Source organism: Columba livia, unplaced genomic scaffold, assembly GCF_036013475.1.
Source record: "Columba livia isolate bColLiv1 breed racing homer unplaced genomic scaffold, bColLiv1.pat.W.v2 Scaffold_214, whole genome shotgun sequence".
NCBI lineage: Eukaryota > Metazoa > Chordata > Aves > Columbiformes > Columbidae > Columba > Columba livia.
The window spans coordinates 120265-138476 of NW_027043251.1; the positions used below are offsets into that span (position 1 = coordinate 120265).

The following is an 18212-nucleotide window of genomic DNA, read 5'->3' on the forward strand; positions in this document are numbered from 1 at the left end:
ATCCCCTGCAGTGCAGATCCCTCCTGTGAGCAGCCCCCTGGCCTCCTGTCCCACCCAGCAAAGCCTCTGCCCTCAGGGCCGGGGGCTCCAAGGCATGAAGCAGCTCCTGTGCAGCCAGAGCTCCAGTTCCTCTGCAGAGCACAGGGGCTGAGAGCAGCTGCCCGGCAGTGTTGGTGTCTGGGAGGTGCTGCACAGCTGGGGAAGGGTGACGCTGTCTGAGTGCCCGGCTGCCTCTGCCCTGGCCTCTCTCACACCCACCCTCACCGCATTTTCCTTCTTGCTCCCCTGCTCTGGGTCACTGCTGTTGGGATCTTGTTCTTGCTGTCAGGCTCTCTGGGGATGGCAGTTTCAGCTGCAGAGTCACAGCCTGAGCTTGTGGGTCCTTTCCTGCAGGTGTGTCCATGGGCACACGTGTCCCAGCTTTGCTCTGACCTGTGGGCTGTGGGCAATGCAGTCTGTGGGGCTGGGGAATGAGCTGAGTGTGTCCTGGGCTAAACGTTGGGTGCTGAGACCCTAGGAAAGGGTGAGACCTGTCATGGTCTGAGGTGGATCCCTCTGCTCTCAGCAGTGCCTGGTGGCTTTTCAGGGTAACATGGGAGGGTGATCAGGCTCCATCTCAGAAAGGTGCCAGCCCAGGGCAGCTGGATCAAGACAGAGGGACAGAGCAGCTGCCCTCACTCTGCACTGACCCACAGGCACCCTCTGGTCTCGCAGGACTCGCTCTGTTCTCCCTGAGTGCAGCAGAAATGCTGCGGGTTTCTGACACCCAAGAACGTCAGGATAAAGAGAACTAAGGACATCTGGAGACATCATCCAGAGAAGAGGAAGGCCCTCAGCAGAATATTGAATTGGACTGAGAAAGCTCAGCTTTGCCACATGTTTGATGCCCTAGGATAGATCCTCCTGTCCAAAAGGCAGAATTAGGAGAATTGCACAGACCTATTGCTTTGGAAACTGCTGAGTAAATGGAAGAAACAACAGGATGGATATAAATTTTATTTTGTTCTGTGGAAAAAATAAATAAAAAAAGGCCCAAAAAGTACTTTCCACAACCTACAAAGGAATACATCTTTGGAACTGTGATTGCTGCCAAATACGTCTCTATATGAATTCAATATATATATGTATAGGTATATATTTTACAGTGAGCATAGCAGTAGGGTTCTGGCAGCTCTTTTTAGCAAACTGTGCTAGTCTTCGTGTGTGTTCAGCACTTACTTTGGGGAGACTGCTCCTGCTGCTGTTTGGATTATGTTCAACACCTGAGGTGAAACACTTTTTCTATGGTATAGTGTGCTTTAAGTTTATATAGAGGAATGTTTTATCTGGGGAAAACCAGGAGAAGAATACACATACAAAGGCATACAGACATTTTGAGAAGGATGAGAATATTGGTTTCAACTAAGTAGATATGCGAATTTTAAATAACAAAAATAAGCTATAGGAGAGAAATTAATCCAGAAACATGTATGGGTAGGTCTTTACTATCACAACTGCCATGTTAGTCAATGAAAAACATTGAAAAAAACCATGAAAAACAAGAACGCTCCGCAATGAATATGGAGGGAGGTGTAAAAAAACCTGGAAAGCCCAAACTACCTTCACCATCTCTGTTCCTTATCACTGGGAAAGCAAGTGCTGATAGCCCTTCTGTGTTAGCAGAACCAGGACAGTCCCCACCGTTCCTGTGGCCCCACTTCTGCAGAGCTGGGCTGACTTATCGACGGCCCATGGGCAGAGCCCCTGCTCTTGGTTGCACATTTTCCAGCACCAAGCAGGGCTATAGCCACACTGCTGGAGAAAGTTCTCCTAGGAAAAGAAAAGGGTGTCTGTGTGTGACAGGGGAGGGTCTATGGGACTTGGTATCATTTTTGTCGCAGAACTCTTCCCTGGCTTCTCACTGTCTTTTTTTTCCTCATGACAGCGCCCCATGCTCAGGAAAAGCAAATGTCCAACAGCAGCTCCATCACCCAGTTCCTCCTCCTGCCGTTCACAGACACACGGGAGCTGCAGCTCTTGCACTTCTGGCTCTTCCTGGGCATCTACCTGGCTGCCCTCCTGGGCAACGGCCTCATCATCACCACCATAGCCTGGGACCAGCACCTCCACACCCCCATGTACTTCTTCCTGCTCAACCTCGCCCTCATTGACATGGGCACCATCTCCACCATTCTCCCCAAGTCCATGGACAATTCCCTCTGGGATTCTAGGGACATCTCATACTTGGGATGTGCAGCACAGCTCTTTTTGTTTCTCTTCTTGATCACAGCAGAGTATTGTCTCCTCACCATCATGTCCTATGACCGCTACGCTGCCATCTGCAAACCCCTGCACTACGGGACCCTCCTGGGCAGCAGAGCTTGTGTCCACATGGCAGCAGCTGCCTGGGCCACTGGGTTTCTCCATGCTCTGCTGCACACGGCCAATACATTTTCACTGCCCCTGTGCAAGGGCAATGCCCTGGGCCAGTTCTTCTGTGAAATCCCCCAGATCCTCAAGCTCTCCTGCTCACACTCCTACCTCAGGGAACTTGGGCTTCTTGTGGTCGGTGTCTGTTTAGCATTTGTGTGTTTTGTGTTCATTGTGGTGTCCTATGTGCAGATCTTGAGGGCCGTGCTGAGGATCCCCTCTGAGCAGGGACGGCACAAAGCCTTTTCCACCTGCCTCCCTCACCTGGCCGTGGTCTCCCTGTTCATCAGCACTGCCATGTTTGCCCACCTGAAACCCTCATCCATCTCCTCCCCATCCCTGGATCTGGTGGTGTCTGTTCTGTACTCGGTGGTGCCTCCAGCAGTGAATCCCCTCATCTACAGCATGAGGAACAGGGAACTCAAGGACTCTATAAGGAAAGTGATGACTGTTTGCTTTTCAAAAGCAGTAATGAACTGACCTCCTGCTTCTGCATGTCATTTGTAATATAACTCATACCAGTTCAACCTGAGTTTTGTACGTATTTTTTTTTTTCTTTGGTTTTAGGTATTCTTTCTTGTATTAATGCTACCCACAACCAAAATTATTTTTCATCTTATATCTATGTCCATATCTACCTGTCTGGTGTGACCCGTTGTCTTTTTCTAAATAAGGAGCTGTACTCTCTGTGTGTATAAATGAAATAAAGGACCCCGCACTGACTTGTTTGCCCAGAATCCTCTCTCTGGGACCTCTGGGGCTGCAGGAGCCATGTCTGTGTGCTGAGGGGGAGTGAGCAGGACCCACCCTGAGCTGGGTCTTCTTCCCACCCTGACCAATGTGAATCTGCGGACTCACCCCATGGCCCTGGGCACCACAGACCACTTGCTCTGCAGAGCAGCACCGCCAGGTCGGAGCTGTATGGAGCGTGGGAAGGGGGGCAGGAACAGCTGGCCAGGTCAGCATAGCTCAGGTCTCTTGGGAAAGGGCTCTGTGGGGAGACGGGATGTTCCAGGAGAAGAGTGGGGCACTGTATGTGTGCAGGAAAGACATGGAAAGAGAAACCCTTTGCTGCAGGTGGCAGCTTGGGGCAGGTGGCCCTGGCACTGTGGCCGCAGGACCTTCCTGAGGATCCCCTAGGCCAAATGCCTCATGCTGTCCTGGGGAGCCAGTCTGGACCTGGGTCTGCAAGCTGCCTGTGCTGGAGACCCACTCAGCTTGCTGGCTGGATGAACATTCTCACTGTCCTTCATTCCCACTGGTCCCCACTGCTGTGGGACCAGTTCCAGTTCCAGTGTGGCTGCTCTGCGGGCTCGGCTGGGGAGAGGGCAGGGGGGTGGCACAATTCAGGAGGGGGTGGGAGGGCTGAACTGGCAAATGCCCCAGAGAAGAAAATACCAGTGAACGGCTGAAGTGTGTGAGTGTGCAGGGCTGGCACACAGCAGTGTCCTCTCCCAGCCAGGCCTCCTGGGAGAGCCCTGAAGCACCAGCAGAGCAGGGCTGGTGTGTGCCCATGTTCATGGGACAGCCTGGGGAAACTGGCCCAGGACAGTCACCACAGACCAGCCCCTCATAACCACCTTTTCCTGCACTGGCCCTTCACCCCAGCTGAGGGAGATTGTTCATCCCTCAACACAAGGACACTGAATGAGTAAGTCAGAAGCCAATGTTTCCACCGCATGGATGAGATATGAGCATGCATATCATGTACATAAGAAGAACCTGACTCAGTACAACTGAGTACAACATCAACTATTCCTGCATGTTCCATGAAGGCCTGAATGCAGCACTAGGATGTGCTGCCTTGAACTGAGGTCCCAATGTCCGTTCCTCATGATGTGGGACATGAGGATGGCCATGCCTAAGGATGTGGACATGCTGGATCATGGGGCTGAGGCCTATTGTCTGAGGCTTAACAAAGCCAAGGGCTGGGTCCTACACTTGGGTCACAACAACCCCAGGCAGGGCTAGAGGCTCAGGGAGGAGTGGCTGTAAAGCTGCCTGGTGGAAAGGGACGTGCGGGTGTTGAGCAATAGCTGGCTGAATATGAGCCAGAATGTTTCCAGGTGGCCAAAAAGGCCACCAGCATCTTGGCTTGTATCAGGAATAGTGTGGCCAGCAGGACTAGAGAAGTGATTGTGCCACTGCTCTCGGCACTGGTGAGGCCGCACCTTGAATCCTGTGTTGAGTTTGGGGCCCCTCATCTCAGGAAGGACATTGAGGTACTAGAGAGAGTGCAGAGGAGGCGACAAAGCTGCTGAGGGGCTGGAGCACAAGTGTGATGAGGAGCTGGGGCTGTTCAGCCTGGAGAACAGGAGATTGAGGGGAGACCTTCTCACTGTCCACAACTGCCTGACAGGAGGTTGCAATATGGCGGGTCTTGGCCTCTTCTCCCAAGTAGCAAGTGATACGACAAGAGGAATTGGCCGCAATTTGCACCAGGGGAGGTTTAGATTGGATATTAGGAAAAAAGTATTTCCCGGAAAGGGTTGTCAGGCATTGGAACAGGCTGCCCAGGGCAGTGGAGGAGTCACCACCCCTGGAGGGGTTTAAAGGTGTTTAGACGAGGTTCTCAGGGACATGGTTTAGTGCGAGAGCTGGGCTATGGTTGGACTCAATGATCCCAAGGCTCTCTTCCTATCAGAGTATTCTATGATTCTATGATTCTGCCTCAGCTGAGAGTCCACAAAGCCAACTCAGTTATGGACACCTGGCACAACCCTGACATTTCTGTGTGTGACTCTGGGAACAAACCCCACTGACCCAGTGAGATTCACCTCAGTTGCCCTGTGATTCTGGATTGTGTTTTCAAAATGACAGTGCAATCAAGGAGGTCCTGGCATCCGTCAAAACCATCTTCAAGAAAGGTAGGAAGGAGAATGGGGAGAATCACAGGCTGGTCAGCTTGTCTCTGTCCCTGGGAAGGTGATGGGACAAGTCCTCCTGCAGCCATCTGCAGGCACTTGAAGGACAAGAAAGAGACTTGTGAACCAAAATGGGCAGGGGAGAGACAGGCACGTTGTGTGTATGAAATTGTGCCAGGCCTTGGACATGGTCTCTTGTGGTGTCCTTATAGCCCGATTGATGGTGTTTGGGCTGAAGAAGTGGATGCTTGGTGGGAAGTTCACAGAAACATCAAGCCCAAATATCATCTGCGATGCAGTGTCCTCTGTGCAGTTAGTGTGTCATCCCCCAGTGACCAGCATTTGGGCCAAAACTGCTGAAGGTCTTTACTCTCCCTCCTGTGCTGTGATGGAGTCGACGCAAACCTGAATGAAGACCTTGAAGAAACTCACCTGGTCGCTCTGCTTTGGGAAGGAGAGTGAAACAAGATGTTCAGGGCTCTCTTCAAACCTGACTGACTCTATGATTCAATGAGTCTTTCCCCTGGACACGTTTCTGAATATAGAATATCTGCAGAAAACTAAAAAAAAAAGAGGCAAAAGAGGAAATAGAAATGATGTCAACATAAAAACAATAGTTACTGCAAAGAAAGGTTCTCCACTCAAACATTTAGAGGGAAATACATTTGTTTAATTTGATACAACAAGCATACTGTTATCTGGTCAGGCCCTGGGCTATGGGGAGGGGGATGGATGGGTTCGGTATTATGAGGTCAGCTGAGTCTCAGACACTCATAATCCAGTCAGAATCCTGTGGCTGTGAAGGGGACAGTGAGGTCAGTTCTGTGTCTGGAGGTGACAGCCCAGCAGCAGGGACATGGCTGGGAAAGAACCTCTGCCAAGGTGCCCACAGATCTTACCCAGTAAGAGAGACAGGTTGTCATGTCCATCCCACCTGAGAACGTGACGGGACATCGGCAGGGACATGGTCGTGTCTGTCAGAGAAGCTGAAAGGCCAGCAGCTCTCATGGGATTTAGAAGATCATGGCGAGGTGAATTCTCTCTGGTCAGGTAAAAGACCACAAGAAGCCTAACGGGTTGTTTCCCTGCATGAAGGGCAGTTTGTGAGATGGTTGAGCTTTTCTTGACAGTGGGAAGAAGCAGGAAAGAGAAAAAAGAAGTCTACTTGGAAGGTGAGGAATGGATATGAGGAGGAAGAAATGTGACTGGAAGGGCAGTGCTGTGGTGCAAGAGGTGACCCAGAGGGAGCTGGATCAGCCCATGGTTTGTGTTCCAAAGAGCAGCCAGTGAGGGTGCAGACACAGCAGTGAAGGTGCAGAAATGCTGGGGTGAGAGCAGGTGGGGAAGCGAGATGGGTGTCTGCAGCCTGCAGGGAAAGAGGCTGGATGTCATGGCTTCTCTTTTCTGCTTCAGAAAGCAAACCAAGGGGTTTCTCACCATCAGAGCTGAAGAAAAGACTCAAAGGAGACCTCATGGTGGCTACAGCTTCCTCACAAGGGGAGAAGGAAGGGTAGGTACTGATCTCTTCTCTGTGGTGACTAGTGAAGGAGCCCAATGTAATGGCAGGAATATGTGTCAGTGGAGGTTTAGGTTGGACATGAGGAAAAGGTTCTTCCCCCAGAGGTGCTGGACACTGAACAGGCTCCCCAGGGAGGTGTCACGGCCCCAACCTGACAGTGTTCAAGAAGAGACTGGACAACGTCCTCAGACACATGGGGTGACCTGTGGGGTGTCCTGTGCAGGGACAGGAGTAGGACTCCATGATCCTTTGGGTCCTTCCAACTCAGGACATTCCAATATTCTATGAAATACTAGGTGAAAAGTCCTTGTTTTCACGGTACAGATGAGTTGTAAACACACACATCATGTGCATGTCCACTGTGTGCATGTGGTGAGATGAACCCAAGGGAGCACAAATGCCATCAGCTATTCCTTGGGGTGCCATAAAGGTCAGTGGGACAGAGATGGTGTTCAGGGGTCTCTTTCAACCTGCGTTATTGTAGGATTCCATGAATCTTTTCCTTGGAGAGCTCTTTAACATCAGAATAGACAGAGGAAGAAGAACAAAAAATCACAGGCAGAAGCAGAGACGTAAAATGCCCCAGAGTAAATACAGCAGCTCCTCTGAGGAACGTTTCTCCACTCAAACCCTTGATAGGAAATCTATTGGATAAATTTGATGAAAGCAGCTCAGTTTGATCTGCTCACACACTGGACCACAAGGAGGGTGATGGTGGGTACGTTGCCATGTGGTCACTGTGTCTCAGGAACTCATAGTCCAGTAGGAACCAATGGCTGTGGAGGGCACTGTGAGGTCACTTCTGCCTCTGCAGGGGATTGGCCAACAGCAGGAACACGGCTGGCAAAGGACTGTGAGGTCACACACACCAGACGAGCAATCGGGCCCAATCAGCATGGCTGGATGAAAGGCAGGTCCTGCTTGACCACCCTGATCTCTTCTGTGACAAGGTGACCGGCTGAGCAGATGAGGGAAAGTCTGTCGTGGGAGTGAATCCGCCACACGGGCTGTGGGTGTTGTGTCCTTAGACTGCAGTAAAGCCTTTGACACCGTATCCCACAGCATCTCCTGGAGAAGCTGCAGCTCATGGCCTGGATGGTGTATGTGTGATGGAGGGCTGGACCAAAAGAATTGTGGTGAACAGAACCAAATCCAGTTGGCGTCCGGTCACAAGTGGTGTCCCCAGGGCTCAGTATTTGACTCAGTTCTATTTAAGCTTTATCAGTGATGTGGATGAGGGGATCGAGTGCACCCTCATTAAGTTTGCAGATGACACCAGGTTGGGTGGGAGTGTTGATCTGCTGGAGGGTGGGAAGGCCATGCAGGGGGATCTGGACCCGCTGGATCATTGGGCTGAGGCCATTTGTATGAGGTTTGACCAGACCAAGTGCCGGGTCCTGCACTTGGGTCACAACAACCCCAGGCTCAGGGAAGAGTGGCTGGAACATTGCCTGGTGGAAAGGGATCAGGGGGTGTTGATCGACAGCAGCTGAACATGAGCCTGTGTGTGCCCAGGTGGCCAAAAGGGCCACCAGCATCCTGGCTTGTATCAGGAATGGTGTGGCCAGCAGGAGTAGCGTGATTGTTCCACTGTTCTCAGCGCTGATGAGGTCGCATCTTGAATCCTGTGTTCAGGTTTGGGACCTTTATCATAAGAAGGACATTGAGGCACTAGAGAGAGTGCAGAGGAGGCGAAGAAGCTGCTGAGGGGCTGGAGCACAAGTGTGATGAGCAGCGGCTGAGGGAACTGGTGGGTTCAGCCTGGAGAACAGGAGGCTGAGGGGAGACCTTCTCGCTGTCCACAACTGCCTGAAAGGAGGTTGAACGTGGAGAGTGTTGGTCTCTTCTCCCAAGTAGCAAGTGATAGGATGAGAGGAAATGGCCCCAAATTCTTCCAGGGAAGGTTCAGATTGGATATTAGGAAAAAATTCTTCCTGGAAAGGGCTGTCAGGCATTGGAACAGGCAGCTCAGGGCAGTGGTGGAGTCACCATTCCTGCAGGGGTTTATAAGGTGTTTAGACGAGGTTCTTAGGGACACAGTTTAGTTCTAGATTTAGGTTGTAGTTGGAATCCATGGTCCTGAGGGTCTCTTCCAACTGAAATAATTCTATGATTCTCTATTATCAACTAGAATATTCTTCTATCACATCTTCTAAGTGCTCTTCACAAACCTGCCTCTTTACCTACAGTCCTGAAACTTATCTAATTAGATGCACAAGTGTTGAATACTAATTGTAAATGATGAAAGCACCATCGCTCTATCAGTCTGGTCTGATACCCGCCAGTCCCAGGCAAACACCTCAGGTACACGGGGCCTCTCGAGGTTTGCACTGGGTGCTTATAGTGAGACCATGGAGCTCAGCCTGAAAACTTGAGAAGTCCCCTCAAAACCTGAAACCCAAACCAACCCAACAACAACAATAAAAAGAACAGAAATCCCCACAGTCTCTTTTTTAATCAGATGAAATAATTCAATATTTCTAATAAAATGTCTGTGGAATTTCTATCCTTCCAAAATATGAATTTTCAGAATGTGTACGGACTGTGGGAGATGAAACGTTGGCCTTTCCCTGTGCTTGCAGTGCCAGAACTCTGTCTGTCACTACGTGTATTTAATCCCCTGCACATCCAGGAGTTTCCACCTGTCCTTACCCAGCTCCCCGTGTCTGAACTCATCTCTTCAGAAGCCTGTCTGGACATTTGCACTTTCCATTGCTCCCCAGAGGTTCTTCACCTCTCACTCTTGGCTCATTCAGAGCCTCTCAGCTCTCACTCTGCTTTGAGCTTCAGGCAGGTCAAGTCTTTCAGCAGTTGATCTCCTACTCCCTACAGGCAACTCTTCAATTATGGCAATGGACCTCGCTGGAAACTGCTTAATTTAACCATAGAACTGAGAAACATCATTAAGTTCTATTGTGTTTTCTTTTTTTTTTTTCCTTTGTTGTTTCCTCTAATTAAAAATTCCCCAGTGCCTGTTTACATCCAGTTCTCTAAGGAAACATGAAGCAATCCTGTGAAGAAGCTGTAACAATCAGTGCAAACTTCAGTGCAGAATCTGATGTAAAGAAATGTGCTGGAGATCCCAGGGGCCAATGAGCAGAACAGGGAGTTTGGGGAGCTGATTATAGATTTCCTGCTAACAGTTTGAGTAGAGAAACATTCTTCACAGAACTGCTCTGTTTATTTGACACCTTTTGGTCTCCTCCTCTACCTCTTTCATATTTTTTTTTCTTCTTCTTCCCCCTATTCTGTCTTCCAAAACGTTTCCAAGGGAAAGATTCCTTGAATCACAGAGCAACTCAGGTTTGAACATCATCTTGTCTCACTGTCCTGCTCAGGGCAGGGTGACCCAGGTGAGGTTGTCCAAGGCCTCTGCCCAGCTTTGCACCATCCACTAAGGAGCTGAAGGTTCACTGTGTCACATCATACAGGGGGAGAATAGAGACGTTCAACAGTGTTGGCCCAAGTGCTGGTCCCTGAGGGATCCCACTGGTAACTGGCTCTGTGGGCACTTTGTACCACTGGTGACGTTTGGGCTTCATCATCCAGCCAACTTCCCACCAAACATCCACTTCTTTAGCACTGAAAGCACCAATCGCATTATAAGGACACCACAGGAAACCATGTCTGACACCTTGTGAAATTCCATGTGCACAATGTGCCCTTCTTTCCCTGCCCATTTGGGTTCAGCAATCCCTTCCTTGTTTTCCAAGTGTCTGGACATGGCTGCAGGAAGACTTGTCCCATTCCCTTCCCAGGGATGGAGCTGGGCTGAGTAGCCTGTAGTTCTGACAATTCTCATTCCTGCCCTTCTTGAAGACAGGTTTGACAACTGCCTTTTCCAAGGACCTCAGGACCTCTCTGATGGCTCTGGCATGTTTGAGACCACAATCCAGAGTCATGGGTAAGGATGGTGTAGCAAACAGGAGCAGGTGAGATTGATCTGCCGGGGCCAGTGGGGTTTGTTCCTGGAGTCACACACGGAAATGTCAGTGTCTGTCAGGCATCCATGTCTGAGCTGGCCTCATGGATTCCTTATGCACCCAGGGATGCTCAGAGACAGAGTCTGTTCCTTTCACACACAGAGGCAGGAGTCACAGTGTCCCTCTGGCCTCCTGAGGGAGGCACCTCAGCCCTGTGGTGTGTCACCCTGCTCTGCACTCATCTGAGATGTCCCACGTTATGGGGAATGGACAGGGGGACATTGGTTAAAGGAAGCACAGCCCAGTGCTGCATTTAGTTTCCATGTGATGTTTCTCCCAATGTAAAATGACCTCGGGACGCTGTCTGTCCCACAGGCCTTCATAGAATCATACAGTGTCCTGAGCTGGAAGGGCCCCACAAGGACCATGGAGTCCAACTCCTGTCCTTACACAGGACACCCCACAGTTCACCCCGTGTGTCTGAGGACGTTGTCCAGTCTCTTCTTGAACACTGTCAGGTTGGGGCCGTGACACCTCCCTGGGCAGCCTGTTCAGTGTCCAGCACCTCTGGGTGAAGAACCTTTTCCTCATGTCTGACCCCTGGCACATCTTCATGCCGTTCCCTTGGGTTCTGTCATTGGTCACCAGAGACAAGAGAGAAGAGCTCAACTCCCTTCTGAGGAACCTGCAGCCCCATGAGCTCTGCCCTCAGTCACATCTTCTCCAGCCTGAGCAAACCCAGGGACTTCAGCTGCTCCTAATACGGCTTTTCCTCCAAACCCTTCAACAAATTTGTAGCCTCTTCTGGGCACTCTCCAGTAGCTTTATCTCCTTTTACCCTGTGTCCCCAGCCCTGCACACAGTGAATGCTGCAGGTGAGGCCGCCCCAGCACAGAGCAGAGCGGGACAATCCCCTCCCTGCTCGGCTGGCCGTGCTGTGCTGGCTGCACCCAGGACACGGTCCCTCTTGGCTCCAGGGACACTGGTGGCTCATGTTCAACTTGCTGTTGACCAGACCCTCAGATCCCTCTCTGCAGAGCTGCTCTGCAGCATCTCATCTCCCAGTCTGTATGTACAGACAGGGTTGACATGTCCCAGGTGCAAAATGGCACCCCTGAATATCTGACAGCATTGACGCTCACTTTGGTTCATCTCACCTCAAATACATGATGTTAACGCTCACATCTCATCTGTACAATGCAAACACGGACTTCTGACCTACTCATTCAGTGTCTTTTCAGGTAAGGACAAAGAACCTCTCTGAACGGGGGCGAGAGGTCCAGGCTGGAAACGAAGCTGTGAGGGATTAGTCCATGATGATTGGGGCAGATTTGATGGGGTGTCCAGTGCACAGGGGCACAGCCCAGCCCCTGCTCTGCTGGTCCTGCAGGTCTCTGGCAGGAGCCTGGCTGTGAGAGGACACTGCTGTGTGCCAGCCCTGCACACACACACTGTTCAGCTGTACACTGGGGTTTCATATATAGGTCACTTTCTTGGGCATGTTCTTGAGAGAATCTTTGTAAGAAGAACTAAACCTTCAGGTCCTGCCCTGACCAGATCACCTTTCTATCTGGAAAGGCTGTTGTGAGGCCAGCTCTGTCACAGCAGTGCCCATTGCCTGTCCCTGCCTGCGCCCACAGCACTGACACACAGCAGGACGGTGACCAAGCTGCCAGAGCACTCAGGCCTTGCACCAACACCAGGGATGAGAAGGAGAGTGTGGGAGTGGAACCAGAACAGCTCTGGAAGAACAAGCGCTGCTGCTCCCTGGCAGTGCTGCCAGGATGGACTCTTTTCCCCTCCTCTCATGGACAGGAACTGTCCCTGCAGCTCCAAAAGGCCTTGCAGGAAGGATATAGTGGAAATGAAGTCACTACAGGACTCTTTACTTTGTTTAAATACAGACAGATCATGGCTCCTCATTTACACAACCAGAGGTTATAAAAGAAAAGCAGACAGTGATTTAGAAAGGGGATGATAACATTACAACAATAAAAAAAAAATGCCAATATCAGCAGAAAATAGAGATGAGAGGCTGGACCTGTAACTAGTTACATTAAAACTCCTATGTGGAAGCAGATGGGCAGTTTATTGCTTCAGAAAACACTAAAATATGAATTTCCACACAGCATCCTTGAGCTCCTGGTTCCTCATGCTGTAGATGAGGGGGTTCACTGCTGGAGGCACCACTGAGTACAGAACAGACACCACCAGGTCCAGGGATGGGGAGGATATGGAGGGGGGCTTCAGGTAGGCAAACATAATAGTGCTGACAAACAGGGAGACCACGGCCAGGTGAGGGAGGCAGGTGGAAAAGGCTTTGTGCCGTCCCTGCTCAGAGGGGATCCTCAGCACGGCCCTCAAGATCTGCACATAGGACACCACAATGAACACAAAACACCCAAATACTACTAAGAGATTAAACACAATAAGCCCAAGTTCCCTGAGGTAGGAGTGTGAGCAGGAGAGCTTGAGGATCTGGGGGATTTCACAGAAGAACTGGCCCAGGGCATTGCCCTTGCACAGGGGCAGTGAAAATGTATTGGCCGTGTGCAGCAGAGCATTGAGAAACCCAGTGGCCCAGGCAGCTGCTGCCATGTGGACACAAGCTCTGCTGCCCAGGAGGGTCCCGTAGTGCAGGGGTTTGCAGATGGCAACGTAGCGGTCGTAGGACATGACAGTGAGGAGACAATACTCTGCTGTGATCAAGAAAAGAAACAAAAAGAGCTGCGTCGCACATTCCAAGTATGAGATGGCCCTGGAATCCCAGAGGGAATTGGCCATGGACTTGGGGAGAATGGTGGAGATGGAACCCAGGTCGAGGAGGGCGAGGTTGAGCAGGAAGAAGTACATGGGGGTGTGGAGGTGCTGGTCCCAGGCTATGGTGGTGATGATGAGGCTGTTGCCCAGGAGGGCAGCCAGGTAGATGCCCAGGAAGAGCCAGAAGTGCAAGAGCTGCAGCTCCCGTGTGTCTGTGAACGGCAGGAGGAGGAACTGGGTGATGGAGCTGCTGTTGGACATTTGCTACCTGTGGGCATGAGGACCTGTCATAGGAGGAAAAGACAGTGACAAGTTAGGGGAGACTTCTCTGAGGAAAATAAACATGCTGTTTCTCATGGAAAACGCCCTCCCTGATGGAGGGATGTTTCAGCTCATTCTCTCTTTCTACCAAGTGAGAAAAAACAGTTTATCACAGTTTAAAATGCAGCTTGGGCATCTGGTTTCCATGAACACAGCTCTGGGGCAAAACCCCCTGAGTTGGTGTCAGAATAAAAACTGACCCACACTCACACCCCAACCCCAGAGAGCAAGAGCATCAGGGACAGGTGAAGAAACAGGGAAGGACACTGCAGTGCTACCAGAAAATAAAGCAAGGTCAGAAAGGCAGACGGGCATGCTGTGGAACCTTCTCCTGACCCGGCTGTGCTGCTGCCACTCACATAATGACACTGGAGAGCAAGTACTTTTAGCACCTTTTTTGTGTACCCTGTTCCAGGAACCCTTCACCTGGAGGTCCAGCTGCTGAGGTGGAGACTCGTGACCTAGACCCCATGGCTTTGGGGCAGAGGGTCTGCTGGGGAGGAGAGGAGACCAGGAGCTGCACTGGGAAATGTGTTTGCAATCGAGAGCACGTGAGAGAGGTTCCTAAATCCTGTCCCAGCATTTCTGGTAGCAGTTAACTCTCCCTGCCCATGTCTGTGCTGCCTGCAGCTGTGTCTCTGTCCCTGGTCTGCTCCCTGTCAGTGTCACAGACCCCGTCCCACCCGCTGTGTGCTCAGCTCTGTCCTGCTCACACCTCCTGGCACTGCCCAGGGGCAGCTCTGTGTGTGCAGGGGCTCAGGAGCAGCTCAGACACGTCCTAACAAGAACTGGGGTCCCAGTGTCTTCTCCAAAGAGAGAAATAAATCCCCATCTCCCACTGGACACCCAGACGAGCAAGAGTGGAAAACTGAAAGCACAGACTCCTTCCCTTGCAGCTGTTCATGTGTTGAAGTTGTTGTTCAGAAGGCCCCTCTGCCATGTCTGTGGGGGGATCTGGAGCTCTGAGCAGCCCTGACCCACACAGCCCCCTTCAACCCCACAAGCTCCCTGCCTGCCATGCCGGGGGTCGCTCCTTCCACCCACAGCTGCTGCCATGGGATCTCCCGGGCAGGCTGAGCGCTGACCCTGGCAGGCGGCAGAGTCCCTGCCCGGCACAGCCCTGGGGTGCAGGGACCCTGCTCTGCAGGACAGCCCTGGGCACCCCTGGGTGCTCCCCCTGCAGTCACCCTCAGCAGAAGCTGCCATCATGCCCTGTCCCTCTGACAGTGCAGCAGGGAAGCGCTGGTCTGGACCATGTTCTTGTCCTCTACATGAGAAATATTGTGAGAGAGACCTGATAGCTCCTGTAAATTCTGGGATGTATCACCTTTAAGAGATCCCTCCAGGAAATGCAGCTGCATTGTCCTACAGCCAGAGACTTACTGTGAAGATTTGTCTCTCAATGAGCCCTCAGCAACCAACCCCCCACATTGCCTTTCCCCTCTCTGTGCCTGGCTCCTGTGCCCTCGGTGCTGCAGGCAGAGCCCTCAGCCCTGCTGCGTGTGCAGAGGAGCTGCTCCTGGGCAGAGCTGTCTCTCTGCAGCGCTGCCGCTGCCATGAGCTCCCTGTGTCCCAGGAGCCCAGCCCAGCTCAGCAGCACAGGAGCAGCCCTTGATGTCCCTTTCTCTGTCCCCTCTGAGCTCCCTCCAGGTGTCCCTGGGCCTCCGGGGACACATCCTTTCAAACAGCTTCAAGTAATCAGTGATGTTGATTCTCTCTCCTCTGAAGAGACCCATCATTGTGTTCTTTGTATTAAACAAAGAATTCATATGAGAATCAACTTTTCTTGTCCCATCATTAGACAGGACACCAGCAATATTACAGCAAAGGATCTAATTCCTCCAAGCCGGGGGAGGAATATCTTCAGTTGAATGACTTCAGGCATTTTATTCTGGTTTTGTACTCCTAGGCCTAGACAGACATTCAGCAATCTTTGGCCATGTCATGTCTGTGCTCTGATTCAAAACCTTTGCACACATGGGCTCTTGGACACTTGGTACCAGGTTTCTTGTGCAGGTCAGAGCTGGGCTGGTGCCACAGCTGGGGTGGCGCAGCCCAGATGTGAGGCAATGTTGTTGTAGGAAAATAGGAAATTAGGATTTTAGGCCTATATCAGTGTTATAAGCTGTGCTGCTAAAGCTGAAAGTCTCAGCTTGTCCCCTGTACAGTCCTCACCCAGAACCATGAGCGTGGTTACCTTATGCTTGCTTTGTACCTTTAGTTAAGACATTGATAAATGCTATTCTTAGGGTTGCTGATTTCTATGCTAGACTGGTGAACTATGGATAACAAATGAGACAGGTGGAACTTCAAAAGAAGCTAGCCCTGCGACTGATGACCTGTCGTTCTGTACTGCCAAGAAAGAAGAAGTGGAACCTGCAGACCACTGGAATGGAAGGAACCTGAGGATATCGACAGTGATAGATATCGACAGTGATAGACAGTGATAGATTTTGTTTAGTTGCATAATACCTGTTAGAACCCTATATAATGACTAGTTATACTGCTGTATGATTGTCACTCTCTGAGGAGGTGACCCAACGCTGCTGTTCCTGTGAATCTTCTACAATAAATACTGCTCAGAGTAACCCACAAGAGTTCGAGTCTCTACCCAGCGCCTACCTACGACCTTTTTTTTCAGTTGGCGACCCAGATGGGACTCTGCAGCATAAACTGAAACAACGGGACCTGGCCAGGGACAGGTGAGTTCGAGTCTCTCCTGTTCTCCCGATTTGTTTCTTTTCTTTATATTTTTATTAGAGTTCAAGTCTCTAAATATATTTACAAGGATGGGGGCTGGACCCTCAGTTCCTAAAAATACTCCTTTGGCTGAAATGATTTCAAATTGGGGAAGATTGTCAGGAACCGCAGGGTTGCACATAAAAAGATTAATTGCCCTCTGCCAAGATGATTGGCCTTTTATAAGCAGAGTGGCTGGGGCTTCCCTTGATGATCGGTGGCCGATTTATGGCTCATTTGAAGAAACTAAATTGCAGTCTCTCCGTAAAATCCTGGAGGACCGCCAGCCCCAACAAATGGACTATTTGTATTTGTGGTTTGACTATGCTGATATACAAAAACGAAAACAACTCCAGAAGAGCATGAATAAACACCAACTACTTGCTTATCTGGATGATGAAATAAGTGACAATTCTAAGCCCAAAACTGATTCACCTGCAGGTATTTTCCCTATGACTTTATCCTATGTGGCTAATCCCAGAGCTGGTCGTAGTAACGCTGGCAACCAGCCACCGCTTCTCAGGGTAACTACACATTACCCCTGGAAACCAGGTGATCTTTTACTCTGGCATGATAAAATGCCGCGACTCCGTGATGACGCGGAGCGATGCTCTAAAATAATTCGAACTATTGCCCGAGATTACTCTCCCAGCTGGAATGATATGCAAACACTTTTGTCCGAATTATTTACACATGAGGAGAAACAAAAGATCCTGGCCAAAGATAAAGAATTGGCTGAACAGACACAGGGACGTAATCCCTGGCCAGAACAAGATCCAAATTGGAATTTACATGAGGAGGACCAAAAAGCTACCTATTTAGTTGCAATTGATAATCTGATTGAAGCAATTCGAAAGTGTGATGAAAAAGTGACTAATTGGTCAAAAGTTACAGAGTGCCAACAGGCTCCTGATGAACACCCAGGAGACTTTTGGCACCGCTTAAGAAAAGCTTTAATACAGTATGGAGGAATGACCGAAGATAATTTTCAGGAACCATTGGCTATTAGCATTTTTGTCAATCAGTCAGCCCCTGATATTCGAAAACATTTTCAAAAACATATGCCTGGCTGGCAAGCAGAGAATTTACAAAAAGTTCTCTCTGTTGCTAATTTTGTGTATAACGGCCGTACAGAAGAGCAACAACGTAAGCTACAATTAGAAAGGGAGGCTGAGCACCTTCAGCAGGAGAAAGAACGTGAGGTCGAACGAAGACGGTATCAGAGAGAAAGACAGGAAGATATGAACTTACTAGCTGTAGCCATAGCTCAGGGGGTTTCCGCAACTCGGGGACGTGGGTATCCCCGAGGAGTCCGAGGGGTATTCCGAGCTCGCTTCCCTCGGGGCCGGGGACTCCTCGGCAGAGGAATCGGGATGGGAAGTTCCTTTCCACCCATGGGGGGTTCTTTCCCTGTTACAAACCCTGCTGTTACCAACCCTACGAATGACGCAATGCAATTAACCTGTTTTTGGTGTGGTAATTTAGGACACATGCAACGTGAATGCCCGTTGCGACCCCAATATCAACCAGGAGCTACTCTACCTGCACCTGCTGCCACTGCTGGTAGTCAACTTGGTGGTATTACTGACGCCCCTTCTGCTCCGCCGCCTCCATATCGTCGTAGCTACTCTCAGTAAGCATTGCATAATGACCTTAGAAATTTCCTCTACAGGCCAT

At 50.5% G+C, this 18212-nt stretch overlaps 2 protein-coding genes across 2 annotated transcripts; one reads left to right on the top strand and one right to left on the bottom strand.

The window, feature by feature from the left end:
• Positions 1-2328: 2328 nt before the first annotated feature.
• Positions 2329-3176, top strand: LOC135578010 (olfactory receptor 14J1-like; the record flags this gene model as incomplete). The annotated part of the gene is made up of 1 exon (XM_065048170.1): positions 2329-3176. A coding segment is annotated over one exon (561 nt), but the record flags the coding sequence as incomplete, so codon positions are not given.
• A 2463-nt stretch (positions 3177-5639) lies between these two features.
• Positions 5640-13355, bottom strand: LOC135578013 (olfactory receptor 14J1-like; the record flags this gene model as incomplete). Its single annotated transcript, XM_065048173.1, has 2 exons — positions 5640-5714; positions 12894-13355. Coding segments are annotated over 2 exons (537 nt in total), but the record flags the coding sequence as incomplete, so codon positions are not given.
• Between the last annotated feature and the right edge of the window lie 4857 nt (positions 13356-18212).